At 41.4% G+C, this 27,697-nt stretch overlaps 7 protein-coding genes across 16 annotated transcripts; 5 read left to right on the top strand and 2 right to left on the bottom strand.

Moving 5' to 3' along the window:
* Positions 1–994: 994 nt before the first annotated feature.
* LOC125771882 (peptidoglycan-recognition protein LF-like) lies at positions 995–7,557 on the top strand. Of its 7 annotated transcripts, none has more exons than XM_049443025.1 (7): positions 998–1,427; positions 2,893–3,607; positions 3,693–3,923; positions 4,059–4,210; positions 6,251–6,398; positions 6,464–6,734; positions 6,917–7,047. In XM_049443025.1, exons 2-6 carry the CDS (start codon positions 3,040–3,042, stop codon positions 6,721–6,723), a joined length of 1,359 nt encoding a protein of 452 aa, XP_049298982.1. In that variant the 5' UTR covers positions 998–1,427; positions 2,893–3,039; the 3' UTR covers positions 6,724–6,734; positions 6,917–7,047. The 7 variants fall into 7 exon arrangements, 6 of the variants coding, with proteins under 6 accessions (XP_049298984.1, XP_049298986.1, XP_049298982.1 ...); XR_007419418.1 differs by lacking the exon at positions 6,464–6,734 and adding an exon at positions 7,148–7,288 and having other exon boundaries at positions 999–1,427; positions 6,917–7,070; XM_049443027.1 differs by lacking the exons at positions 6,251–6,398; positions 6,464–6,734; positions 6,917–7,047 and adding exons at positions 5,192–5,339; positions 5,414–6,169 and having other exon boundaries at positions 995–1,427.
* On the bottom strand, positions 7,536–8,328 carry LOC125771914 (RING-box protein 1A). 2 transcript variants are annotated; one of them, XM_049443078.1, is made up of 2 exons: positions 8,227–8,328; positions 7,536–8,093 (listed from the first exon to the last, which is right to left on the bottom strand). In XM_049443078.1, exon 2 carries the CDS (start codon positions 8,077–8,079, stop codon positions 7,750–7,752), a length of 330 nt encoding a protein of 109 aa, XP_049299035.1. In that variant the 5' UTR covers positions 8,080–8,093; positions 8,227–8,328; the 3' UTR covers positions 7,536–7,749. The 2 variants fall into 2 exon arrangements, with proteins under 2 accessions (XP_049299035.1, XP_049299036.1); XM_049443079.1 differs by having other exon boundaries at positions 8,173–8,265.
* Positions 8,329–8,335: 7 nt separating this feature from the next.
* Positions 8,336–9,530, top strand: LOC125771905 (SOSS complex subunit B homolog). The gene is made up of 2 exons (XM_049443064.1): positions 8,336–8,479; positions 8,584–9,530. Exons 1-2 carry the CDS (start codon positions 8,460–8,462, stop codon positions 9,272–9,274), a joined length of 711 nt encoding a protein of 236 aa, XP_049299021.1. The 5' UTR covers positions 8,336–8,459; the 3' UTR covers positions 9,275–9,530.
* A 229-nt stretch (positions 9,531–9,759) lies between these two features.
* On the top strand, positions 9,760–15,482 carry LOC125767463 (uncharacterized). Its single transcript, XM_049434068.1, has 5 exons — positions 9,760–11,828; positions 14,344–14,618; positions 14,685–14,889; positions 14,974–15,197; positions 15,267–15,482. Exons 1-5 carry the CDS (start codon positions 10,791–10,793, stop codon positions 15,421–15,423), a joined length of 1,899 nt encoding a protein of 632 aa, XP_049290025.1. The 5' UTR covers positions 9,760–10,790; the 3' UTR covers positions 15,424–15,482.
* On the bottom strand, positions 15,347–17,102 carry LOC125771887 (uncharacterized). Of its 2 annotated transcripts, XM_049443037.1 has the most exons (4): positions 16,029–17,102; positions 15,834–15,967; positions 15,533–15,758; positions 15,347–15,450 (listed from the first exon to the last, which is right to left on the bottom strand). In XM_049443037.1, the coding sequence occupies exons 1-3, from the start codon at positions 16,940–16,942 to the stop codon at positions 15,565–15,567; spliced, it is 1,242 nt and encodes a 413-aa protein (XP_049298994.1). In that variant the 5' UTR covers positions 16,943–17,102; the 3' UTR covers positions 15,347–15,450; positions 15,533–15,564. The 2 variants fall into 2 exon arrangements, with proteins under 2 accessions (XP_049298994.1, XP_049298993.1); XM_049443036.1 differs by lacking the exon at positions 15,347–15,450 and having other exon boundaries at positions 15,511–15,758.
* An 863-nt stretch (positions 17,103–17,965) lies between these two features.
* On the top strand, positions 17,966–22,178 carry LOC125771912 (ubiquitin-conjugating enzyme E2 N). Its single transcript, XM_049443076.1, has 2 exons — positions 17,966–19,558; positions 20,335–22,178. Exon 1 carries the CDS (start codon positions 18,458–18,460, stop codon positions 18,914–18,916), a length of 459 nt encoding a protein of 152 aa, XP_049299033.1. The 5' UTR covers positions 17,966–18,457; the 3' UTR covers positions 18,917–19,558; positions 20,335–22,178.
* Positions 22,179–24,703: 2,525 nt separating this feature from the next.
* Positions 24,704–25,943, top strand: LOC125771900 (chymotrypsin-2-like). 2 transcript variants are annotated; one of them, XM_049443057.1, is made up of 5 exons: positions 24,704–24,998; positions 25,072–25,167; positions 25,232–25,544; positions 25,609–25,795; positions 25,861–25,943. In XM_049443057.1, the coding sequence occupies exons 1-4, from the start codon at positions 24,775–24,777 to the stop codon at positions 25,771–25,773; spliced, it is 798 nt and encodes a 265-aa protein (XP_049299014.1). In that variant the 5' UTR covers positions 24,704–24,774; the 3' UTR covers positions 25,774–25,795; positions 25,861–25,943. The 2 variants fall into 2 exon arrangements, with proteins under 2 accessions (XP_049299014.1, XP_049299013.1); XM_049443056.1 differs by having other exon boundaries at positions 25,609–25,943.
* Positions 25,944–27,697: the final 1,754 nt, after the last annotated feature.

Below are 27,697 nucleotides of genomic sequence, written 5' to 3'. Positions count from 1 at the left end.
CTGATTGGATCGAACTCGATTACGATTGAAGCAGCAATGTACAACAATGCGATATTATCTGAAGCACTATAAGTTGCAATAGAAAAGTCTATTCATTTAGCATGATTTAACGCACGGCTGTTACGCCATACGCGTACCATCAATATCTCAGTCGCGCGGTACTCGCAATCATGCTGCCAGTTGTGCCATTTGTGGCGTGCTGTTTGTTCTTTGTCCGAACATCTTCAATTTCTGTTGTTGCTGCACTTTTTATTTTCTGCCTTATCAGTGTAAAGTTATGTGTGCTGATTGAAATTAATTGTAGATTCGATAAGGGCAGGTGTAACACTTACTTTCCCCGCGTTTGTGGTTATCGAGCAATATTAACTAGCCCTTCCGGTAGAGGTGACACTGGTCTCGAGTGGGACAGCTGAGCAAAAGAAAGGCCACGATTCAACCGTACATGAACAGCGAGACATGAATGTTACAACAGCAGAATAGGACGGAACTCGCTCAAACCACTTCAACCTTTGGCCAATTTATTACAGCCAGTGCCGAAGTACGGTAATCATCGCCAAACATCATCATCCTGTTTGTGGTGTGCTTCAGATAAAAAATAGAAGGATTTGTGATACCACCACACAAGTGTAATGATTTCCTTCAATAGATAATGCTCCTTTTTCAAACAGATAAATTATTAGTGCAAATTTATTGTTTGAACAAAATCATTAAACTATCGTAGAATGAGAAGGATTTATTAGTTAAGCAACTTAATTGTATTGCATTGGCTGCTGAATTCTTACATCAACTAAGAAATTGATTTTTACCTCTTTTATTCACATTTTGGTGAAACTTGTTGATAAACGTAATATAATTTAAATATCAATTGTACGAGATAAATATTACAATTACAATACCCATTCCCAGCTTACATGGCCGCGACAACAGTATGCCAAGCTCGCGATTCCAACGAACACGATCGCGCTCCATGAATGTGTGTGCTTTAGTGATATGTGCGTCGAAAAAAAAATGGCTGTCGCAGTGTTGGTTTGTTCCATTCACCAAGCTCCCGCAGAGATGATGATAGTAGTTGATAGATCGTGAACGCATACGCAACGATTCGGTCATCGTCTGCGGTACGCGCATATCGCAGCGCCAAGTACTGCCCAACAAAATCTTCACTGCTATGAGGATTATTACAACATATTCAAATCCGGTGCATCTTTTGGCTTTATGAAAGTCTACAGTCTGTGCGATGTTTGTTCGGTGCAGTAGATAGTGAAAGGATTCATCCCATAGCTTTCGAACAAGTTCATAAAAAATTCGTTGTGTGTGTGTGCGTGGACAACAAAGCATCGGGCGGCTCAGAAAGGAAGGCTAAGAGATAGTGTGTGATAGCAGTGATTTGGAAAACAAAAGTGTCCTTATCGTTCTACGCACAAATTAGTGTAAGTGTCGTTTAATTTGCTTGCGTATTATGTGCAATATTTTAACATAACAGCAATACAGCTATACCCATGTCCCGGAAGTTCTTCGCAAAGCAATGTTTGCTCACACATGTCCGAGATGGGCGGAATGCGCTAATGGAGACAACATCCAATTGTTGCTATCGGTTTCGTGTTGGTGATTTGCTACGAGAGACCGAACAAATAACCTTCAGCAAAGCACACAGTCGACGGCACGCACGAACACATGATCGAGATGATGTTACGATCATTAGGTGGTGGCATCGGTTGAAAGTGGTATTTTTTTAGCGATCGATTTTACTCTCGTGGAATAACCATGGCACCACACGGCAATGCACAACAGTTCGCACATTTAAAAGTGCGCAGTTTTGAACGTGATACTAGGTCCATCTTCCCCGGACAGTGTTTACTGAATATGTCAAAACTAATCTTACCACACACCAGCGTGCAATGTACTGGTACTAATGAACAGTGCAAAGTAGAAGATACTCCAGTAAATGGTGCATTCCAAGAATCGTGCGAGCTTAGCTGTTCCAATGGAGACGGCAGTTGTTGTTAGTAAGCTAAGGACTTTGCAAACGGCTTAACCCGATGATCCCACACAATTTCCTAGATCTTCAAACGACAGAAATGTTACCAAATTTTATACCGACCATTTGGCCTCATGCAGGACGATGGAGATAATCCAGAAAAAATCCGAATTTAAAAAAAAAGTGTGCTAAATTTCCATATGCCAAACTAGAATCTAAGAAAATTAAAATATCTTGCCGAAATTTCCTAAGAAAGAGAATCGTATTTTCACTTGAGACACTAAAAAAATATCATAGACGGATCGAGTCTATGTCTTTCCTGCATTTAGAAACAAATTTAGTACCGAAGTGAAATAATTTTTTAAAACAAATATTAATGCACTTACCCGTACACGTTTTTCGTCTGAAACCGATAAAAGACAAAACAGGGCTGTCTGAGCGATTGCTTTGCTCAAAATCCTGATCCTCCACTTATATTGCCCTTGTTCTGTGCCATTCATTTTCTGCGACATTCACAAACAAATCGTGAAGAGGAGCCCTCTTGCAGCCACTCGTGCAAAATGCAAACAGTGAGGAAGTGAATTGCTTTTCTATTTCTTGGACGCTTATCAGTACTTCGTCATGTTAAGTTGACCTCAGTGCAAACACATCGTCATTATCACGAGTGTAGTGTGCAGTTGTGTGATAGAAACAGTTTTTAACAACTCAAACCCCTCAGAATCTTGGTTCTCGACACACATTGTTTAGAACAAGCTTATCGGAAAACGGTCATTACATAACGTGTATATCTTACTGCAAAGCCATTTACGAGAAATTTGTCTACCCAAGAATAGTTGCATTTTACAATGGCCTTCATGTGGCGCATGTGGCGCAGAGAGCGTGCACGAATCTCACTAATGGCAGTTTTATTTTTACAGACTTACTTCACCCGGTTTACGGGCAGGGTGAGATCCTCCAGCAAAGATGTCTCCCAATGTTTGGCTGAGATAATAGTACAAACAGTGTAAGATAAATCAGACAGCACTGTACACAACTAATACCGCACCATTACAAACTAAGAAGCGATGGCACTGGCAAGGAATCAAACAGGGGAAAATGGAGCCCCATTGAAGACCGGATACGTTACGACACAATCGCAACCGAAATGTGGAGTTGATACGCTTGCAGCTGTAAACGGCCCAAGTACTGTGACCGGCACGACAGACAGCACCAGGGGCAGTCTCTCCAATATCTCGACGTCATCCATCAAACGGACAGACAACGGTTGCGATGACGATTCGAGTGCCTTTGATAGCAGTAGCGATACGGAGTGTGACGATGATTCCATCAAGCGCGCCATTGACCGTATCCCGGGTGCACTGGTACCCGGGGAGGCACGCGTTCTTCCGAACGGAAACCTTACAGTAGGTCCCGAAGCGATCAGTCCTGCGATCCGACCAAACCCGGGTACTTCCAGTATAGGTGCGATCGCGGTGCACAACTCTTCCGACATCACGTTCGGCAACAAAACGTACATCAAAGGGCAGGTTGTGATAAAGAACATCTACCAGGATCGTAACAATGGAACCACCAACCAAGGATATCGTCAGCATGAAAATGATACTACCGATACTAGCAATTCCACCAAAAAAGGTATTCTCAGTTACAGGTAGCGTACGATCATGTAACTTTACTCATGCTTTAACGTATTGTTTCCGTTGCTCTTCCTACATGGCAGTACCTTCAGCATCTATACCTCCAGAGCCACGAACCTGGCAAACTAGTCTTAAGACAATCATCAAAGACAAACCCTTGCTCAGCTTTATCGTCATGATATCGCTCATGATTGTGCTGTGTGCCATCGTAGCGGTCATATCCATCCTCACCGCGTCAGGTAAAGCTAGATTAAGGCCCCCCGTTGGCGACGGCGACGACAATCGTCCCAATATCCCACAGGACAAGGATATAGGTACAAAGCGTACTTTTTAGTTTGCTATTTTTTTCTTCTAAGGAACTTACCCTGAAAGGTTACCAAATGTAACCAAATCCGTTCCTCTCTGTCGGTATATAACACATGTGCAATTATTTCCTTCTCCTCCCACAGAAGATGACCTGTTCCCGGATCCTAAACCATTGCGGCTGGTGACGAGAACCGAATGGTTAGCTCAACCACCGCGGGGCGAATTGACCGATCTGAAGCTGCCGGTTAATCTCGTCATCATTGCGCACACTGCCACCGAAGGGTGCACTACTCAGGTAAGCCTTCAAACAGGACAGCAAAGATAACACGGCAATGGAGTGTAAACTTTCACATTACTGCTTTATCAACCGTTACACTTTATCGTAATGGTGGACAATTGTGTTCTGCTTCAAGATGATTTTATTTTTCAATTATGCAAAAAAGAATTCATTTAATGCTTTCTTATGAGAATAAAAATCATTTATTGCTTTATCTGAAATGCATTGCATTGTACCATATATTAAACGCTGCTCGTTGATAAAAAGCATTGATTGTAACAATAAACTCGATGCTAACATTCGCAGCATAAGTCAGCTTACATCATGTTGTGCTGTGCTGTATTGTACAAAACATTTTTGTTTTGGATTAATATTTATATAGTGTTTTCAAAGATTTCTTTGTTTCTACATTGTACAGTTCCCATATGCTACTTTCAGCTTTGAAAGGTTGTAACTTTTGTCCGCTCTGTGTGCAGTCAAATTCGTGTGCGTGTGAAACAAAACCGATATTTTCCATTAAGTGCTTTGTAGCTATGCGATTAGGCCAACCACGATCATATATACAAATGCTAGCTCGTTTAGCAATGAGGTATACCTCATTCTTGCTAGTATTCCATCACTGTGCTACAACACGCTTGCAATGAGACGATTCACACAATCTTTCTTCACGTGCTACTTTCCACAACATAACATTTAAACAAAACAATGATTAGATGATGCACAAACATCTTCCGAAGAAGGGGAGCTTTTTTGTTCGCCTTCACGGAAAATATATTTTTTCAATATACACACACACATTTAGTTCGCAGTCTAAACATTGTTTTCAAATCATTACATCCTCGCAAACAACATCAAAAAAACTCATCAAAATTATTTGTAAATTTCTACTCTAAATTATTAATTTGGCACTATCTCTTACACAGTACTTTCTTTCTAACAAACAATTTTATCACTTTTCTACCTCTTTGCGTTGTTGGAAATCACGTTGACCTCATGCAGCAAGCATGCATAGCACTAGTTCAATCAATTCAAAGGTATCACGTAAACCAAACAAATTACGGTGATATTGGGTACAATTTTTTAATCGGTGGCGACGCATTCGTCTACGAAGGCCGAGGCTGGCTCAAAGTGGGCGCTCACACCAAAAGTAAGTGCACATGAGCGCTCTGTACCAATAAACCGGATCTCCTGAAGCTTGCAAATTTTATTTCGCTTTCCCAGGTTACAACGCCATCAGCCAAGGGATTGCCTTTATCGGTAACTATGAAACCATTGATCGGCCAACCGAACAGCAAATGGAACAGTTGGAAATGCTTCTTCGCAATGGTACCGAGGCTGGTTGGCTTGCACAGGAATACAAGCTTCAAGGTGCAAGCCAACTAAAAACCACCATTAGCCCGGGCATCATGCTAATGGAAAAGCTTCGTCTGTTACCGCATTTCAGTGAAAAGGTGTGAAGCGGGGAAAGCATTTCTCCAGCACACGGAAAACGGACGTGATGAGTACAGGATCGTGTAAGACTGATCGGGAGCCCGAGATATAATCAGGGACGATGATGCAACAGAGTGCAATAAATATTTAAGTTGTAAAATCTTTTTTAAAAACCATTGTTTGTAGCTGGTATTACAATGTAACTAGAAATCCATCATTCCTCGTTAATAGATCTTGTGATCGTGGATATCAAAAACGTTACTTCTGCTTCGGATATGTTAAGTCTTCAGTATGCTTTTGCGATAAAAAAAGGAATAGAAATAGAAAAATAGAAAATAGGTAATGAACAAGAAAGGCCATAATAAAACTCTTCACACATGCGATTAATCAAGAGAAAAATAAAACATGCTGCTTCACAGTCGTTTCCTTATAATTTTTGTTTCTCAGCGTTAAAGACCTATTAGGTCATATGCTATTAAGATAGATCAACTATCCTATTAGGATAGATCAACTTCTTTACCACTAACCAACCTGGCTCCCGCTGAGCATAAGTAATATTTAAATAAGCCACACAGGTATAACCAAATGTTTTCTCCAAATTAAAAAAATACCTACTGTTACTTTCAGGCGGCGTGTCGTTTGCGAGTTCGCTTAATACAATTGTTTCATATGGATGGAAAAAACTATGACGACATAACATTTAATTTCCTTATCGGCGGTGATGGACAAATCTACGAGGGTCGCAATTGGAATAAAATTGGCGCTCATACGCACGGTAATGGCTCCCGAAACGTATGAGAAAAGTTACAACTAATTATGCACCTTCGCTATTTGCCACAGATTACAATTCCCGCAGTGTAGGGATCGCCTTTATAGGCAATTATAAATATGCTCTCAAACCCACCGAAAAGCAAATGGAGCTGTTGAAGTATCTACTGCAGTACGGTGTTAGGGAGAAAAGTATATCGGAAAGCTACAAGATATATGCTTCAGAACAATTGGACCCATTAGCACCAACTGGAAAATGGCTGATAGAGGCACTTCGAACCTTGCCACAATTTGTTGATAAAACACAACCAACTGAAGGCGGAAACGTTTAATGCAGTATTAGGTTAGTTTTGCTGTTCTAGTGCCTGCAAAACATATGAAATCGTTAAAATATACATGAAACGCGATAAGAAACAAAAAGAAGGGATTGTTATTGTCTTAACCCATTTCAAGTCGTTACTGTTAGCTTCATAGAATTACCATCATTTTCATTCCACACTTCTCTGGCTTCATTTTCTTCCGCAGACGAAATGCATGTATCAGGTGAAATTGATCCAGGAGTTTCACTTCGATCCTGATTCTAGGAACTTTTCCGACATAGGCTACCAATTTCTCGTCGGTGGAGACGGCAATGCGTACGAAGGACGAGGATGGACAAAGGAAGGAGCGCACACTAAAGGTACAGAGCATCAGGAGTGTTTGGGAGTACACACATGAAATCTATTCCATTGTACCGGCGTGTGTTTCCCTTTGTAGGTTTCAATAATGACAGCATCTGCATAGCGTTCATTGGCACATTCATCAAGGACCCGCCGCCGATCGCACAGCTGAGTGCTGCCAAGCAGCTTATTCAGCTAGGTTTTCAAGGAAAGTATCTAGCTTCAAACTACAGCCTGTACGGGCATCGGCAGTTGGCGCCCTTCGAGAGCCCCGGCAAGGCTTTGTACGATATCATTAAAACTTGGCCACATTGGTCGAATCACCTGGGCGGCAATCATTGGGTTGAGCCGGAAAACAGTACCACAACTCAACTATCCACACACGACCCCAACGACGTACCGATCACCCCAAATCCTTGAGGACCTCTCTTGAAAAAGAAAAAAAAAGACTGTGATGATGAAAATAATCGAATAAACTTTTAACATTGTGTGTGTACGTGTACATTAGCTCTTCGGTAAAATTGTTGAATTTATTGTATGGTGCATACGGATCGCATTATCAGATACTTCCTTACGCTTCACTCAGATCGTCGAAACGGATATCTCTTCCGCATACTAGATCACTTCCGCGTGCCACCAATTTAGTCCTCTTCGTGTAATTCGTTCAAGCTTAACAGCACAGCGCTCGTCAATATCACCTTAATGACCATACTTCTGAAACTCCCACTCTCTGTTGTCGAGCGGGCACACCTGCCGGGTCTTCAGCCACCGGGAGATACAGTGGAAATGGAACGCATGATTACAGACACCCCAGGCCACTGTACATTCTTCACTGGTGGCCGATGCCTGATTCGCTTGGCACTCGATGCAGAGATCCATAATGTGATTCCGGCAGATCGCACAATTGTCCACAACAATGTCCCAAGCCCACAGGGCTACCGCATTCCACTTTTTGACCTCGAAGCGCTTCCGCTCACCTCGGCTGCTGCTGGATGTTGGTGCCTCAAACTCTTCCTCATCGATGTCCATGTTGTTCCTAATGTCTATCAGATGGAAAACATAGTTTTCGTGTTAAAAGCAATGCTCCTAACCTTTGAAATACACGGCGGAAAGTTTTCTTACAAATAGCTATCGACGAACAAAGGATTTTTGCAGAAAAGGATCAAGTGCCCTTACCTTTGCAACCGCGATGGCGTATTTTTGCTGTGCAAAATGACAGTCATGGTGACAGTTGCTGCGACGCTTGCCCTTGCCCGTTTCGCCCGTTTCAATTTCTTGCTTCAGCATGTATTTCGCTCCCCAGCTGTCATTGGGCGAAAATAAACCAAAACATTCGGGCTGTAAACAAATAGTTTCCGCAGCGTACGGAATACAAAGGCACTTTCTTCCAATTATTCGACCAACACGTTATGGCCGTTAATATGTACGGGTATGTAAAGAGCATGGATACGCGAACAAAATGCAACTGCACTTGAGGGCCGATTGTGTTGTACGATCTGAAACTGAAAGATGCTGATTTTATTTTGCCAACAGTCCGATGCAAAACCATCCTCCACCCAATCCGAACCCGATCGATCTTATGGCCATCAAGGACATCTATCCGGGGATGAAAAATATCAACGTAATTTTCATCATACTCGAGATTGGGCCGGTCACGCTAACGAAGGAGAATCGTGAAGTACGCACGTTTAAAGTAGCTGACCAGAGTGCCGCGATAAACGTGTCTATTTGGGACGAACCGGGCAAACAACTGTTGCCAGGCGATATTGTGCGTCTGACCAAAGGGTATGCAAACGTTTGGCGACAATCGCTGACGCTTTACTCCGGTAAAAATGGGGAGATAGTGCGGTTAGGCGATTTTTGCTATACCTTCAACGAGATGGTGAACATGAGCGAACCGAACCCCAATCTGAGCGCTTCGATACCGCAACCCGTCATTAATAATGGCTCGGGCGGAGGACCAAACGGTGGAAACAGCAACAACGGGACTGGAAAAGCGATGGGAACGCCCAAACCGGTACCTAACAACAATCCTTTACTTTCGGCTGGCGGTGGACCACAACCGAAGCCACATGCCGCCACGACACGCTACTCGGTAGCTGTGGCGGCGGCAGCAGCAGCAGCTTCGCCACCCAACATCATGAAACCAACGCAGAAGAACTCCCCCCGAACTGGTCGTAATAGTCAAGCCAAAGGTACGGCAGTGAAAGGCGAACGAAGATAACAGTTAGCAGATGCGCTTTGTGCATCACCGACCGTCAGCGATAGTTTTATTCAACCTTCTAGCAATGTAATGTAATGCCGCAGGACGTAAAGCACGCTGGTGCTAGGAATCCGCTCTTAATCGGCCACTGTTTTATCGATATTTTACTGTACAATTGAAGGTATAACATTCCTGTGTGGAAAATGTTTACTAATGGGCTAGTATTAGCTATGGGTGTCGTGTGGCAAAAATAAATCGAAATTAGTGTTTCCTCTCAGCTGGACTAGTTTATTGTTTCGGTTTTTGTGACGCACTGTAATTTCGCCGAAGCTCGCCTGGACCGCCCTGTACGCTGACTGGTGCGTGAAATTAGCCCCAATGCATCGTTCGCAATCCATTTGACAAATTCTTCAGACCATCCAAGCTGTTTTGAAATCTTTCTACGATAGAATATTGCTCTTTCAGTAAAGGTGAGTGTTATTAATGGTTTTCATTATTTCTTGTGGTTTCCACAACATAAAAAACGTTTGCGGTAGAGGGAATTTTCCCGGAAAGAATTTCATAATTGCGTACGGGGAAAAAGAAAAACAATGCAGTGTCATATCTGTCAAACTCAGTTATCCGGGTACGTATGTCAATAGAGGAAGTCTACGCAGCTCGTTGTGCAAGAAGTACTGGTGGTAGCGGTGGTGGCGCATGGAAGTGTTTTGTTGATGGAATCCGTGGCCTTCCGAAAGGTTTCGGTTGTTCAGTTCCTCGGTGATTTTGTGCGTTCGTGCCTGTAGATTGGATAATTTGTCCCGTGATTGTGTCATCAGCATGGCATTCTGAAACGCGTTTTTCTTTTGTTGGAAACGGTGAAGCACACAACCGCTACGTCTCATTATCCGGGGCCCTTTGGTAATACTTGGCAGTGATTTGCTTTTGAATATGTTGTGCCATCCCGTTCGGTATTGTGGAAAAGGATCGTTAACGTGCGAAAACCATCGACCAGCAAAATCCCGAGTGTAATCGAACGTGAGTCGGCCATCATTGTTAATTAAAAGTTAGCTTTGTAGACGATTTTTTGCAAATACGGTATACAAAGCCGGCGTTCAGCAAACAAATCAAGTGTCAAATCTCGGCGGATTATTGGAAGTAGTCCACCTCAGTAGCCGGAGGTCGTTGGACAGAGCAATCCTTAAAAATCGTGAAAGAATGTGGATCAGTGCCATGCGGTAGATGCTAAATCTGAGCAGAACGAGCAATAACGGGTGACCCGTAAGAATGCTGGATCGATCCGATTCGTACGAATATGGTACTGGAGCGGCACTAGGTACGAGGCCGAAGGCAAACGCAAATAGTAGAAATCTTCATTCAAGGAATCAACATAAATCTCGGCCAACAGCTACATCAACAGCAGCAACACTCATTAGCGATAAGCGACACACGGCAATAGAATCTCACAACCATTTGGTTCGAAGTGCGGCACAAAACATAGCCAACACTGATCCCGTGCGGAAGTAACGTAAGCTACTAGACGTTATCGGTGGTCGTCATGATAGCTTATCTGTCGAAAATGCGTTCGTCGGCGTCGGAAATGAGTAGTTCCGAAACTACCCAATTTCTAAAACTATCCAGTGCCGTTTTTTACGGCCTGTCATCGTTCCTGATTACTGTAGTCAATAAGACCGTACTGACCAGCTACCGATTTCCTTCGTTCCTCGTACTCAGCCTCGGTCAGCTGACCGCCAGCATCGTGGTGCTGTTTGTCGCGAAACGATTACAGCTGGTGAAGTTTCCCGATTTTAGCCGGGATATTCCGAGGCGAATATTCCCGCTGCCACTAATCTATCTCGGTAACATGATGTTCGGTTTGGGTGGCACCCAAGCCCTGAGCCTGCCGATGTTTGCCGCCCTGCGAAGATTTTCTATTCTACTGACAATGCTGCTAGAGTTGCTAGTGCTCGGAATACGGCCCACGCTTGCCGTGAAAGTTAGCGTATTTGCCATGGTCGGAGGCGCACTGATGGCCGCCCTAGACGATCTTTCCTTCAATCTGCAGGGCTACATGTACGTGATGATCACAAATACGCTTACGGCGGCGAACGGAGTCTACATGAAGAAGAAGCTGGACACGGCCGACATGGGAAAGTACGGACTGATGTACTACAACTCGCTGTTTATGATTCTGCCAGCATTTGTCGGAACCTGGCTGGCCGGTGACATCGATCGTGCGTGGCAGTATGAAGGATGGAACGATCCGTTCTTTGCCACCCAGTTTCTATTGTCCTGCGTAATGGGTTTCATCCTGTCGTACAGCGTCATACTCTGTACGCAGCATAACTCTGCCCTTACCACCACCATCGTTGGGTGTCTGAAGAACATCAGCGTTACCTACATCGGGATGTTCATCGGTGGCGATTACGTGTTTTCGTGGCTTAATGCGCTCGGCATCAACATCAGTGTGGCCGGCAGCTTGCTGTACACCTACGTAACCTTTCGCAAGAAACCAAACAGTTCCGGTGGTGGTGGAGATACGACCTCGTCCGACAAAAAGCTGCTTCTTCCCGCGGCCGGAAGAATCGATAACGTGTGAGGGATGGTGTGTAGCAAAACGAACAAAACCAAAGGGGTCAAACAGAAGCGGGGTGTATAGAACAGAATTGGTTAGTGCGATAGTGAGACGTATATTTATTAGCAATTCCTTAGCCTGCCCACTACATGGACATTAGGGCATCATTTTCAATAAAGGGCATTGATTTCCAGGCTTCAAATGCGGCCATGTGTGTGGTAAACCAGTGTACAGATGATCGATGTAATTTTAAGTGGTAATCACCCGAGTCACACATCCATACAAACGAACAGAGTAACCCATGCCGCAGTTTCACTGGCAGTGATAAAACGTATAATTCTCGTCGTACCTTCAGTTCTGTTGGGCTTCAGTCGGGGAGGAATGGAGCACCATTACAATCTTCCATTGTATAGCAAATACATTCTGCATTTCTGTTCTCCCCAAACCCGTGGTGAGTCATATACCCGTACGAGCTGATATTAAAGAAACATTCATCGAGCATAATATCGTGTGTACTGCATTGTTTTTAGTTTTGCTGTGTATTTTTAAGTTCGGATGTGTAAATGTGTATCGTGTAGGGCATTTTAGTGAAGCGGATAGAGCTGCAATATACAACCATAGCGATGGTCATTGTGTAACAAAAAAGAAACGTTAGTAAAAGTGTTGTGCGTACATCTATGAGAAAGAAAGCCCATCCAATCGGATCGTAACCCTTAGTTGAGTAATAGGGCAGACGACGTTCAGTACGGTGAAGGGATTGTCACGATTGTTAATCTTATCCGGAGGAAATTATACAAAAAAAGTGATAACGTTTTGCCCTATACTTGGGAACCTTCTATGATTGCTATTATCTTCGAATAATACGTTAATATTCGAAGCGTAACAATGGGTATAAGTTTGGGTAACAAACAATTACTGTTTCTGTGACATGATCATGCATACAGGTCAAGGTCAAATGATCGACTTGTGTGATTGACTGGGACATGCTTTTTAATCTCCTTTTCTTACTTTGGACCAATATTTGTTTGACTTTGGTCTTTACATTTTATTGTATAGAACTCTTACAACAAAACATTCTCACACATACAATCTTTAATTATACCTAATATAACGCAAATTTTAAAAATGTAGTTATAATAGGATGAGCAATGATTGAAACGTGGACAGTTGGTTCGCTTTTTGCTTTCGTGTTTGCTTTAGCCATCCGCCTGATCAGGGATTGGTAAGCAGTTTAAATTCTTGTGACAGATATTGCATTTAAGGTTTTATTTTATGATTAATTAAATAAGTTGAGAAAATATGTTAGAGCACCGGATAACACCGGTACATCATACAAGCATCGTTCAGGTACTAATTAATATATTCTTTTGTATATATATAATTTACAAGTCACCTTTTCTGGTTCTAATAGGTATCATGAATTGAAAAAGAGTTAGTTTTCATTGTCCGTTTTCAAATGTTCGTAACTTTAAAACAAAAACCTTGATGACCCCTGATTTAGGTCTCCAGAAAACCAGTTTTCCTCTCTATGTGTAGAACAAATCTTATGTCCTATGTTGTTGCCCTTTTAATGTGATGGAGTTCGTCAAAAACACGTGTAAATAAAAATGTCTTTACTTTGTTTTGTAAAAGAGAAAAAGTATCTGCATTCGAGGACTAAAGAACTTTTGCAAATATGGCACATCTAAAGCACGTTTCAGTGATATTTTTTTGTTGTGTCCTTTCCATAACACTTATCCGCTACTGTTCCGTTAGAACAAGGTCGGTTCTTTTGGTCCCGAACATTTACCAAGTTCAAAACATGATCTATCTCTTCAGCCGGGGAAGTAATAGTGACCGTGACCTCGATGGTTTGTCAGTTTATTGACATGAATCTTGTTCGTCGTCGTAAGCCCCGATGCTGTTTGATCCGCCGAGCATCTTCTCTAGCATCATATTTGTATGGGAAGCTAAACCGGCATAGCGATAGTGTACAATAATGCTGAAGGCATGAGCATCATGTACATTTACCCCATTGCTTGGGGCTGTCGATGACGTCAAGTTCTCCAGAGAGTCAAGGACTGGAAAGGTGATGATCTCCAGGCGTGTTGGTATTGCAATATCGCTATATCTAATACTTCGAACGATCGCATGAATGTGTCCGTGTTTCTTTTGCTAATTAGGTAGTTCAAAATTAAGCCCGTATGAAGCAAACCCTGATAGCATAAGTGGTGGGACACCACATCCATAGATTATGGAAGTGCACCTTAATTTTTCTACATTCCCTCGGCGAAAGTTGAAATGACTTCACAGATAAGCACACCTTTTGGTATACTTTGTTTTTCATACTTTCTGTTCAGATAAGAAATGCCTATTGTTATATGAAATGGAAATTTTGTTTTAATCGGCTTAATGGGTTGGTAAGGCTGTAATTGGTACAACTTTTTTTATTTAATACGTACGTACATTCAAACCTGTTTGGAAAACAAATATACTACCTGTAACAATATCAGTTTTTACGGCATCCAACATTAATAAATGCTTTTTTTTTCTATAGCGTACTTACAGTTTCGCCATGTTTGCTCGAAAAAGTTTCCCGATGCTTTCGGTTAGTAGGAAATGTGCGTATCGTTTTCTAACCACCACTTCCGCTGGAACCGAGGGAACTGCGGCAATCAACGTTTCCTTGAACGATGGAGAGCAACAGCAAACAGCTCCGGAGATAGACGAATTCACAAAAGAATTCCATCGGAATCGAATCCAAGTTAGCGACATCCAAAGATTAATCTTGAGCGCCGGAAGTTCGGTCGCTGCTTTAATTGATCCACGAAGGTGAGCAGTTTTACAGAATGAAAAGAATCATCGATTAAAAACTTGTTTCATTAATTTTTTTTATAGACATGATATGATTGCCTGCCTTGGCGAAACCACCGGCAGAGAGGCTTTGGAAAAAATGCTTTATTATATGCGGTCCACCGAAGAGGGACAACAAATTCTTAGGGAGAAACCCCGCATCAATACACGCACGGTGAACATGGAAGCACTGAAAACGCTTCCTGAAAATACATTCGGATATACGTACGTTAAATTTATGGAAGACAATGTAAGTAGCAAGAATACTTCGGGAATGTACTCGTTACGATGCAAGAGGGATGCAAATGTGTAATCACTTTTTTTTCATTTTTAGAGTATTACTCCCGACTCACGGATGGAAGTGCGATTTTTAGATGATCCAGAGCTTGCGTACGTGATGACACGCTACAGAGAAACGCACGATATGGTACACGCTATTCTCGACATGCCCACCAACATGTTGGGTGAGGTAACGGTCAAATGGGTGGAAGCATTAAATACTGGCCTACCGATGTGCTATGGTGGTGCCGTGTTTGGTGCTTTTCGACTGCGTCCCAAGTAAGAATGAAACTGCCTTCAACGGTTTAGTTCGAATAAATGTGTTACAAAGTTGAGCTTTCTTTCCAGGCAAAGGCAAAACTATCTTCGCCAGTATTTACCCTGGGCTCTTCGAACGGGGCGTCGCATCAAACCACTTATGACGGTGTACTGGGAAAAGCGATGGGATCAGGATGTTAGTGAGCTACGCAAAGAGTTATACATTGAATTGCTGAATGGCAAATAAACTCCCGTGCCAGCCACCTCGCGTCATCTATTTCAGGAATAAAATTAGGTAAATCTGTTCGTTTTTTTTTTGTAAATTATAATTACACTAGCCTATGTATTCAATTTACCTTGACGATTGGATTTCAGTCCTACATGTACACTAAAATTTCAGCTCGTATTTGTTTGATTTTAAGTTTTTCGACTGCTTCGAAGCTTCCCTCTGTTCCAATCCCGTCGTGGTGCGTCCCAGCAGTAGTTCCAACAAATGGCGATTGCACATTTCAGGAAGAGAAATATTGAGATCGATCGCGTTTTGCATAATTTCCGAACATCCCCTCAAATTCTTGCGCCAATCTGAATAAGTTGAACAGTAAACGTATTAGTACAATCAATTGAAAGGTAAGTTTTTTGGTTGTTTGCTACACTTACACTGATATTCAAACAGTCTAATCAGCATGGATTTACATTCCGCTTTCATGTCATGCTTCAGGAATAATTCAATCAATTGGTAAACCTTTTCCACGTTGTTGTCGTACAGCAGTTTGTAGCAAAGGTTTATAGTCCTGCAGAATCGATTGTTGTAGTCATTGGATAACGTTCCTTAAATAGAAGCTATTTACATACCTATGACTGACGGCTTCTCTGAGGGCACCGTGCCGGTCGAACAACGTTTTGGCTGCCTCTTGGTCGCTGTGCCACGCACTCAAGAAACTCTTTTCCCACACGTAACAAATAGGAAAATCGTGATGCAGTTCAATTAAACAATATTCGGAAAGGTGTATTACAGCAAGCAAAACAGCTTCACTCTTCCTGCCGATCGTTTCATCGATCATTTCTAGCAATATATGATCAACGGTTAGCAACTGTTCCTCGTTACAGTCGGCCATAATGGCGCGGAAAGCTTCCAGGGATTTCAGCGTATTTCCCAGCTTCCATTGACATAGCGCTTTATATTGCTCGAATCTGCCGATTGCCGTTCTCTTCTGGTCCGGATGAAGCTGCGAGTAGAGCGCTGCCAATTGTTCTATCGTTTCCATTTGTGTCTGGTGCGACAAATATTTAAGAGCGGCGTTCAATACCGGCAGAGAAGGTAGTTTTTCGTATTCTAATACTTGTGCTAGTAGAAGTTTCACGTCCTCCGCGTTCTGTTCATTCAGTGCTGTCCCGAGCAAATGGTCCACTTGGGATACCTTCATCTGGCTAATGTTAACGACTAGTGGGTTATTCGTAAGCTCATTGTACAGTTCACTGAGGCGAAACGAGGAGCTTAGTATCGTGTTGGTAGGAATATGCCCATTTGTTGCCAATTCATAATCGGCAATTTGTGAAGCCGATTTCGTTTTACCATTGCGATGTCGACTATTTAAAACTTTCCACTTGAGCTTTTTGTTTTCCATGAGCTCGCTGATAAAGGAATCAACTGCACTGATGTTGGTGCTTTTCCGCTGATAGCTGACTAGCCAAGATAGAAGCCACACGTTTGGTACCGTTGGACGAAATATCGCTCCATGACGGGTAGCCGATAGTAATGCTGCCATATTCTTGGATTTTTCCTTTCTTACTACTAATGTGCTCTCCAAAACGGCACAATTCTTCCTAACTGCCCATTATTACGCAGATGATGGAGAAGGTTCGTTGTTTACCTCTATTGCCCAAATAGATTAAATCAGCTGACATCGATTGTTGTGACATTTTCGCACGGCAAGGTTGGACAAACGGATACTGATTGTGCAAAACACAAAACAAACGCTTAAAACGCTTCGACATTCGAAAGTCGATATAAAGTCGACATTATTTAAAAAAAGATCTTTAAAAGGGTCGGTAGACGACGCGTGATAGGAATGTTGAATCTCTGATCCAGTGTTTATAAGACATTTTCTTGATTATGGAGTGCATAGATATAAAAAAAAGTTAAATGAGATTTGATACCCGGTCCTGTTGTGTAAAAACCGGCTTCGTTGCTTCGATACATCACCGGACCGCATAATGGATTGGTAGACAGCGTCGCTCTATCGTGACCGTTTAAGAGCATTCCTACAACAGTCCAAGACTAAGAAGCGGCTGTATCGCCTGGTAATCCCTCATTTTTAACTTGTAAGCAAAATAATTCATCCTATACGAACCTATAATGCGTAGCTACGCTTTTCACTAGGGAAATTGTTTTAATTGACGCTATATGTTACAACATTAAATTTGGAAATTGAGTTTATTTTTTGGATTGAAGAAAAGTTTGTGATGAATTATATTGTTGAGAATGATAAGATTCATAATTTGTGTGTCAAATGCATATATTAATTTTTAATTTTTTAAAACAATTGAGAAAAACAAACATGAAAATTTCGTGTTTCTGTAATTTTTTAACATCTTTCGCTTGTTGAGAATGTAAATATAAATGAGATAATAAATGTAAAATTGGACAATAGAGTCAATCGGGTTCTGTAAATGTGAAATGTTCAAATCGATGAAACGACGCCTACGAACGTGAAGCGTTTTTGCCGTTTGGGCCAGCTATTCCGCACAATCCAAACGGAACGGAGTCATCTCATTCTTTACGATAGAGAACTATGGTTCCGACTCTTGCGTTGAAAATTGTCATTTTATCGATTTCGTGAATGTTGCGTCCCACTTCGTTTGTGACGGAAACAGAAAGGTTGGTCGTAATTCTACGCAGTTTTCCGCCGTCTAGTTCCTGTTAGCTGTAGTCGTAGGGACTACACTTCCAATAGAACAAGCGCTAAAAGAACGATTCCAGCGGCTAACGTAGTGCTTGCAAAGAAATTGCGTGCAGCACCCACTGACAGCGCACGGAAGCCTTTCGCAGTTGCCCACTGTCAAATTGCTCGCTCGCTCGCTCGTCTAGGAGGCGTACCAGGCCGGGATTAACGCAGTAAGCGAAAGATAGTTTGTGAGTGGAAGAAATATCGGAAATCGTACTGCTGACTGGCACAGATACACGTGCGCATACATTAGCACCCGAAAGTACCGTATTTCCCGTGTGTTTTGCTGCCGACGAGGTCTTGCGTGAACGTGGAAAAAAGGGAACTTAAACAAATATGGCTGCTCTACCCCGTAGAATAATCAAAGAAACGCAGCGTCTGATGCAGGAACCCGTCCCCGGTATCAGTGCCATACCGGACGAACAGAATGCCCGTTACTTTCATGTCATCGTGTTCGGTCCCGAGGATTCACCGTTCGAGGGCGGTCTGTTTAAGCTAGAGCTGTTCCTACCCGAAGATTATCCGATGTCGGCACCAAAAGTGCGTTTCATAACAAAGATCTATCATCCAAACATCGATCGTCTGGGACGGATCTGTCTAGACATTCTTAAGGATAAGTGGAGCCCAGCACTGCAGATTCGTACCGTGCTGTTGTCGATCCAGGCACTGCTGAGCGCACCCAACCCAGACGATCCGCTCGCGAACGATGTGGCCGAGCTGTGGAAAGTGAACGAAGCGGAAGCGATTCGAAACGCCAAGGAGTGGACGCAACGGTACGCGAACGTCGACAACTAGATTCTGAATAATCAATTTCCTTAAACTACACACAATAACTTTTTTAAAAAAAGAAAAACATTGTAACGAACACGGCGACAGAAATACATGCGGCAAAAAAGCAGCCCCAGCAGCATCAGCAGCAGCAACAGCAGCTCCAGTTTCCTCCTTTCTTCAGTATCTCAAGCAGAGAAAATCGCTCTACGGGAGATGCAAACGCGTGCGCGTGTGTGTGTGTGGGTGTAAGTGCGTAAGTGTGTGCGTGTGTCCACAGGAATTTCTACAAATTGAACATCATCATCCAAGCAGGCAACTGTCAAAAATGTTTAGCGCGAAAATTTGCAAACAATAGAAGAAACAAACACGCAGCATCCCCAGCTGTAATATGATGAAGTGGTGCAGTGAAAACACGGTTACATTCATCGACATTGTTGAATCATGCAGTCTTGCTTCTAAATTGTACGAGCTTGTTTCCATGTTCAATAGTGTGTGTCCATGGTTCCACATAGAACCTCCACCATTTCGAACAACAGCGACCATAGCAGCAGTAAGAAAAAAGCAGAACAAATCAAAACATTTCCACCACTCGCGATGGGAAGTCTTACATATGAGCAAAACAATGGCATCGACAGCACGGTAGCACGAGGAAATATTCACCTTAAGGTAAATGCATTAATCGATTTTATCGACGTTTGTTTCTTTCATTGTCATGGACATAGACGTGGGGGTCACTTGTGATGAGTAGAGTATATACATTACGTTGTGTTCCGTTCTGGCCTTGTCCGAATAACAACAAAGAACAAACATTTTCTTGAACTTTCGAAATTACAATATTCAAGCTCTAATCCAATGTTGGCGATGTTGTGCGTGATCGATTGAATTCTATTTTGTATAATCGTTAAGCAAGAATAAATTAAGCTTTTGTGTTTGCTTTATATATAAATTATATAAATGATGTTTGTTTTGTTTTTAATTTGAGACACAGCAAAATGCAAAGCAAAATATAAATTTTCTACCATTCATCACTTCGTTACTGGTGGGCGCATTAGTTTCTTCGCTTGTACAATCCAATTAAACATTGAACCGTGCCATACGTATATATGGTTCATCAGTGTGAAATAACGATCGTTAGAGGAAACGAAGGTTCAAATTGAAAAGGGAAGACTTATGAAGTTGAAGCTTAGAATAGAATTATCTAAAAAGGCAAACAACGTTTACACACAATGCAACAGTAAAGCGAAAACGCTTATTGTTCCGAACAAAGGCTACAGTGCTTTGGAACATTTAACCTACACAAAGAAATTATCAGTTGATGCTGGAGTAAAGTAAACGATACTTACACACACGTACATAAACTTGAGGGATGTCATGGGATGGATAGGAAAGCTCAATCACAATATTGCATTATTACAAAAAGTCTTGCTTTATTTTACTTTTAGATCAATTACTACATCAACGAAACGAAAAAAAAAAATCCCGTGGAAGATAGTGTGCGATGTCCATGGAGGCTCATATCGGGAAGATTGGAATTTTCTGCTGCAAATCAGGTGAGAAAACGGGAGAATGCAACCGTTTATCAGGAACGTGACAAATTATTCGATCATGCATTGCTGTCTGACACCTAGATATCAATAAAATTAATAACGTTATTCGCAAAACAATCGCAAAGGACTCGGAAATGGTAAATTAGAACAAAAATCTCTTCATAATTTAGATTGTACCGGGCTTGTTCAAAGAGTAAAGCGAACTTTCATATTTATCGGGCAACAAGAATGAAATCTTTGCTTCGTTTAGTTTTGTTTAGTTAGTTTAAATGGTGAGCAACGTGTAAGCTGACGCAGTACTGTACCATTTACGTGATAAACAGTGAATAAAAGATTTGATTCAGTCGGTGATTTTGTACCTAACTAGAGATATGGACTATAACAAAAAGAACAGCATTATTGGTATAAAATGTATGAAAAATAGAGAGACATGAGGTGTGGTATATTATTTTTCATGTTTGTGATTTTGTATAAAATTGCCGCCAGAATCAAACATGTTTAGCACTTATATCGCTCATCAAATGTAACGTAAATATGTTAGACACATAACTGTTTATCAAGGAAAACGAAAAACAAGCATCGCATTTGTTGTACCGGATTGGTTTGAAATGTCGCTTTACCTTTTGAACTGACCTTACCTCGTACAATGCGGAAAAAAGTACAATGGTTTAGGGAAATTATGAAATCAAGGGCGAAAGGTGAATTTTTTTTTCTTAAAACCATGCAAAATAAAGCTCCTATCTAACGATAGCTCTATTCCTTACAATCTGTGCTAGGGTAGTATCACTTCTTTCAAAGGGGGAAGAAATTAAAAATTAAAGTGCATGTGCAAACTCGTAACATTACTACTATTTACTAAAGCTCGAGCCTTACAGCAGATTATGTACTTTTCTTGGTTGAAATAGTTTCAATGATTACCCTTTTTCCTCTACTACTCGTGCACGGTTCGTTCAAGTCGTAGTATCGTTTCTCTTGAATTGTTTATGAAATATCGTGTATTGCAATTATCTTTTGCAAACACCGCAAACAAATATTTTGGACAAATTCACTCTAATTAGATTAGATAAAGAGAAAGATGAGGCAAGGCGAAAGTAATCCAAAAGACACAAGATGAACGTTAGGGAAAGGAAGAAAAAGAAACCAAAAGTGCTGCCAGAGAAAAAATATACTAAAAATCTACAGCAAGCCGCTGACGCATGATCCCGAACGTGTATCGGAAAATCTGGAACGTTTACACGAGCACCAAATCGGCCACACAGTAAAGAGCACAGATACACTTATAACTCGATTCTTGAATAGCTGCAAATATAAAGATAAATCGCATACACTTACAACAGCTCACAATGCATACAACTCTTTCGCGAATTGGTAGGACAAATGGAATTTAAAATAACTTTGTGAAAAGGAACCGAATGCACTGAAATGATGCGACAAACCGATGTGTTTGCATCGGATAGGGAAGGGGCATGAACGTGAATAGTACGCGGAACTGGTAAACTAATTTACCAATGCGAGAGATGCAACAAATTCAGCAACACATTTGTGCTACACCTATGATATGAGGAAAGTTATTATAATGATGGCCACCAAGAAAAGCATTCAACTCGCAAAACTCTATTTCACTACACAAAAACAACATGAGGAGAACAAGTGAAAACAAACAAAAAAACAAGTAAACACTCAACGGAAACAGTTGTATATTAGAATGAGGATTATAAATAATTGAGCGAAAACTATGATCGATTCTGTGTGTGTGTGTGTTGTGTATCAAAATCATGAGATAGAATATAATGAGAACACGATAATGGATTAATATATAATTGAAATATATTATCCATTGGTATTATCCATTTTCTCGTGTGGTGTGTGACAAAACATTAAAAATATTTAACATTTACATTCCTTATCGCTATTCTCGGTGTTTCTGCGGGTGGGAGGGAAAGACATTACGTTTATACTTTTTAGTAGCAATTATTCGGGAATTGGGAATGTTCAATTAAAAAGCTCACAGCTCAAGCGTTGAGAAACACTCGAAAATATTTTAGCATTATAATACACCTGTCATTGTTTAGTGTGCAAGTAGTTCTCTACAACAACGTGATGTTGGACATGGACATGTTGGACGTGGACATGATGATGTTGTACAGATTGTTTGTAGTTCGTTTGCTGTTAGTTCATTATTGGGGAGTAGAAACGTTCTTTCCAACTAGCACGTGAAAAATTTTGTCTGTACTAGTCTGTACTGTACGGAACGAACATTGTATCCAAAGGCGGTATACATTACGCTGTCGATCGTGTTATACCATTTGAGAGGTAAGTAGCTTGATTGTAGCATCGTATTTCAAATATCGCACTAAATCTATTTGAACATAATTGCTACAGATATGTCGATTCAAAATTAGAGAATATTGCGCTACTTCGCCTCAACACCTATATCTGCTGGCGTAGGGGAGTGGTATTCAAAAGATTAAACTAACCAAAGAGATCGTTCCAATAAATACTACTGTAACAGTGGCTGGATGGGGCTTTGTAAATGTAATGGAGAAATACCAAAGAAACCCCAAATGATAAATTTGCAAAACATTGGTTTGCAACGATGCCGAAAGATGCACACATGCAGCAAACTTTCAAAATTAATCTGGCAGTCTGGCAGACTGGCAGTCCAGTAAATTAGGGTTAGCAAATTGGGGTATTTCGAGGTGTGCCATGTCAATCAAGTTATTTATTCAAACATCTGGTACCCACATATGCAAGATTGAATATCCTGCTATGGATAAATAAAGTTAGAGTAAGCAAACAATGGTAAGACGAGGCCTCTAGAAGTTGTAGTACCTCGGAGGAAGAAAAATAATTTTAAGAAATAAAAATAAAGAATGAATATTTTCAATTCAGCACACTAGCTTCCTGTTGAGCAATCAACGATATCTAGTGAATCTAGTATGTCGCCACCCATTCCTGTTACGGATGAAATTATTGCCAACGCTCTCCAGTATTCAATCGATTCCAGCTTAACTATTCTGTCTAAACGCTATCGCTAAGTCTGTACTCAATGTCATTCCTGATATCATCATCATTCCTGATAGTGGAATTCACTTCTAGATGCGTCCGCAATATGGATAATGACAATGATATTAAGGCGACTTTTCAAAGTATAAATTTTCTAAATTTCGTTAGCAAAGATCACCAAAGAGTTAAGTGGAAGTAAGATGGTAGATTGGTCGTATCTGGTTGGCCGTTTCATACGAAGTCAATTATGTACAGTGTCTGTACCAATCTTTTGTTACAGTATCCCAAAGGTGTCCTCTGATGTACTCAATGGTGAATAAAGCTGCCCGGAGGCCCTAAGGGGAATGGTAGTTTAGTCATCCTGAAGTTTACCGAATGTCGCACTAAGGTTTTGCTGTGACTTTTTTAATTGGCATCGATTCTTGGGGGAAGGGTTTTCGTAGACCAATTTCGCTTAATTTTGCTAGAAACATGCTAGAAATTGCCTTATGTATTCTGACAACATAAAACAGCATGGAATGATTTAGAATGTCTACAATACCTGTAATATTTTGTCGCACAGGGATGAGCAATCAATGTTCCCTATAAATAGTTGGCTTGGTGGACTTCTGCTCGGGCTCCGTTACGTGTGTTCTGCCGTCTTTCGAGGCCCCTCCAAGAAAATATTAGGTACAATCACTGCTTCGAGGCCCCCTATCAGCTCGAGGCCCCCAGCGGCCGCTTACTTTGCGTACCGCTTCATCCGCCTCTGCTTTCGAGTAAGGCGCTGCAGATGGAATTCTCAATGTGTGTTACTCAAGTGATGGAAAATGGTTCTGCTATATTATAGAAGCAAATAAGGACACTCACTTTTGCCAGAATACGCCCCGACACCATGTTCCAAAAAGACATATTTCAGGAAAGAAGCAAAAGTTCACTAAATGGTAGGATCAACTAGAAATAATTTATTATAAGCTGAGCTCAGCACACTTAACTTAGCCGCACTATCCTACTTGTACAAAACTTATTAACCTCTTCGGCACAATGATTTGCGATCTTATTCAAGAAACGCAATAAAATTCTACGTGCAGCATTGTAGTACGTTAAACATTGTGCTAACTGCATGGTTAATTGTTTTCAATAATTTTTAAATTTGTATTGTTCCATTTACAAAACACAAAGGTTCCTCCTACATGTTTGAAAGTGCTATAAAGTGTACCATAAAAAATAGTTGCATTATGTTCCATAACATTGGCAGAAAAAAAGGTATATATTCGTCACATTTCTTTTGAAAACGGTCAGTGACAATCACAGTTTGTGGTGAGAAGTAGTTTGCGAGTTTGAAACAGAATGACGATGCACGCACGAACCATTGTAGTACTTTTATTAGCTCATGTTTGCGGTAGAATTGTGTGTAGTCCATCGTTCGCTGCCGAGTACATTTTCGGAGGAAATGACGCCAAGGAAGGGGCCGCACCTTATCAAGTTTCGTTACAACTGCGCCGCTTCCATTTTTGTGGTGGATCAATCGTAGGTGACCGCTGGATACTGACTGCAGCTCACTGCCTATTACCGTAAGTAGCGGTAATGGTTAAAAGGGTACTAAACCACGTAACAAAATGTGTTTGTTATTATCGATTAAATTAGCGTAAATCTAAACGAGACACGCGTTGTGGTTGGAACTAATAATTGGAAAAATGGTGGCACCGAGTACGGCGTAGATCGTGCTATTCCTTACAACAAGTAAGAAATATATCCGTAAGTGAAATATATCTTAGCTGCCCAAATCGAACTACTTACTTTGCAGATCGCAGCCAATTACATCGCTCAATTCGGACGACATTGCATTGCTTCGTCTGGCTGTTCCACTGAAGTTCAGCAAGCGTGTACGAAGTATTGCCTATTCGGCGGAAAAAGTTCCCGATTATGCTATCCTTACAGTTACCGGCTGGGGACTAATAAATAATGCGACATTAACGGGAAAACTTCAAACCCTCGATGTGCGCCACGTTGCACTTGATCGTTGTCGCGACATTATAGCTAAAGCGACAGAATGGCCAAACAAGCTCAGCGAAAACAATATGTGCACTTTAAAAAAAAGAGGTCAAGGAACGTGTGATGTAAGTCCTGCTTATCCTGCTTTTGTGCTTGAAGAATGTTTTACTATTCGTTTGCATTAATTAGGGTGATTCTGGCAGTCCGCTGATATGGAAGGGAAAACTGGTCGGCTTAGTTAAGGCGGTTTTGCCGAAAGACAACCAATGCGCAATGGGATTACCTGATATTCAGACACGCATTTCTTACTATCATAGCTGGATACAGAAGACAATTGCGTCCAACAGTGATTAAAAGTGAACCGAGTTAAATAATTGTTAGTTCATTCTTTGCTAACATACATGTATTTTGACATTGAATTACATTTACATATATTTTTAGACATATGGCATGGCCGTTCTTCAGCAAATAAAAACTTTATATTATTTTGAGAGCTGCGAATCAATTGTAACTCATACTTCAAATTTATAACTTTTAAACAGTCAATGCTTGGTAAATTAGTCATCTGTTACGCCTTTATTAATTTTGAGGACATTTTTTTTATTAGGAGTTTGGCAGTTGTCCGAAAACGAAAACTAAACATTTTAAGTTAATCAAAAATAATTGTACTTACTTGGTCTGCTTCGGGATTCCTCTAAACCGCTCATGGTCGAGCGCCGTCGTTGACAAATCCAGTGATCCTCCGTAGGTGACTGCTAGAATCTTTTTTTTTACCAAGCGCGGTTTATACTTAACGTGTCGTCCTTTGTCATAATGCACAGACTGATACCAAAGATCATCATCTCGAGTAGGAAAACTCCCGTTCGCTGCGCCACTTGAACTGCTTGTCATGAGAATCAGAAGACAAGTCCTGATCTAAATACGAAGGGAGTGCGGAGTCATCTGTATCCACTACATCTTCGAAGTCATCTATCCGTAGGACTTCTTCTGCTTGACGTAACAGTTCACCCGGGACATTTTCTACAACAGGTTGTTCGTACTCTTCTTCTTCCTCAGCGACATCTTCTTCTTCTTCCTCTTGTTCGTTGTACATTTTTCTCTAACTTACGAATACGTTCCAACAATCGATTTGCTCTGTTTTCCGCACTGTTGAATGGTTCACGACAGTGCTTTGCCAGAACACACACTTCACAAAACTTGAGCTTCTCCGGTTTGAATTGCACACCAAGTTCCAAGTTCTCACGGATCAGAGTATTCATGCCACCTTTACTCATGTGTCCTACACGACGATGCCGGAGGTCAACGCATTCCAATTCTGTCATAATTGCATTTGCAGAATGGATCATCTCTAAACCATACAGATTTACTACTTTACGCTGACTCGATGTCGCAATCGTTGCGCCATTCAACTTCAAAGTTGCTTCCTTATTTTTGAAGTAAACTTCCACACCAGCCTTGGTAAGCTTCTTTACAGACAAGAGATTTTCTTAAAGCGTTGGAATATATAGGACATCTTTTGCAATCATCTGTATGCCACGATTATTTGTTCCACTGATGACTGCTGCTTTTTTGGTCACGAGAGATTCTCCAGTTTTCGTTACGTTAACTGGTTGCTTCAAGGCTTTCATTGATACAAAATGCTGCTTCGAATTGACCATGTGTTCACTGGCCTCTGAATCCAGCAGGAATTCAAGCTTTTCACCAGATAGGTTTCTTTATTCAAGCATCATCCGCCATGTACACAATGGATTTGAACACATTAGCAACGTTGGCGTTCGTCTTCTTCCAACAGTCCTTCTTCATATGACCTTGCTTACCACAGCCATGACATTTCTCAGAGAACTTGTAGTTCACGGAGTAGGCTTTTCTTCATTACTATACAGTCGATCCAAACGCTTAGCTCCATCGCTCAACAAACTGATTTCCATCAGCTCATAGTTAGTTCACTTTCGGGTAGGTTTTCCAAATCGGTCATGAGAGGACCGTAGGTCTCCGGAAGAAACAAACTTAACGCTGCACAGACATCGCTTTCCTCTAGTTTTGAACCGGCCACCCGCTGCCGGTAGCTGCCGAATCAGGTCCTCAAACTGTAGAAGGTGGGAGCGCAACGATGTCCCTTCCTTTATTTGCTTATCAGCCGACTTTTTCGCAAAGGTACCTTCAAGTTCCTTTCACATTTCTTTTGCCGTGGTGGACTTCTCTCTAATGCAACCGAGATATTCGTCTGAAATCAGACTCAGACTCACCAACAAGGACTTGACCTTGGCATCCTTTTTCT

Source organism: Anopheles funestus, chromosome 3RL (assembly GCF_943734845.2).
Source record: "Anopheles funestus chromosome 3RL, idAnoFuneDA-416_04, whole genome shotgun sequence".
Classification (NCBI taxonomy): Eukaryota; Metazoa; Arthropoda; class Insecta; order Diptera; family Culicidae; genus Anopheles; species Anopheles funestus.
This window is presented reverse-complemented; position numbering and strand designations above follow the sequence as displayed.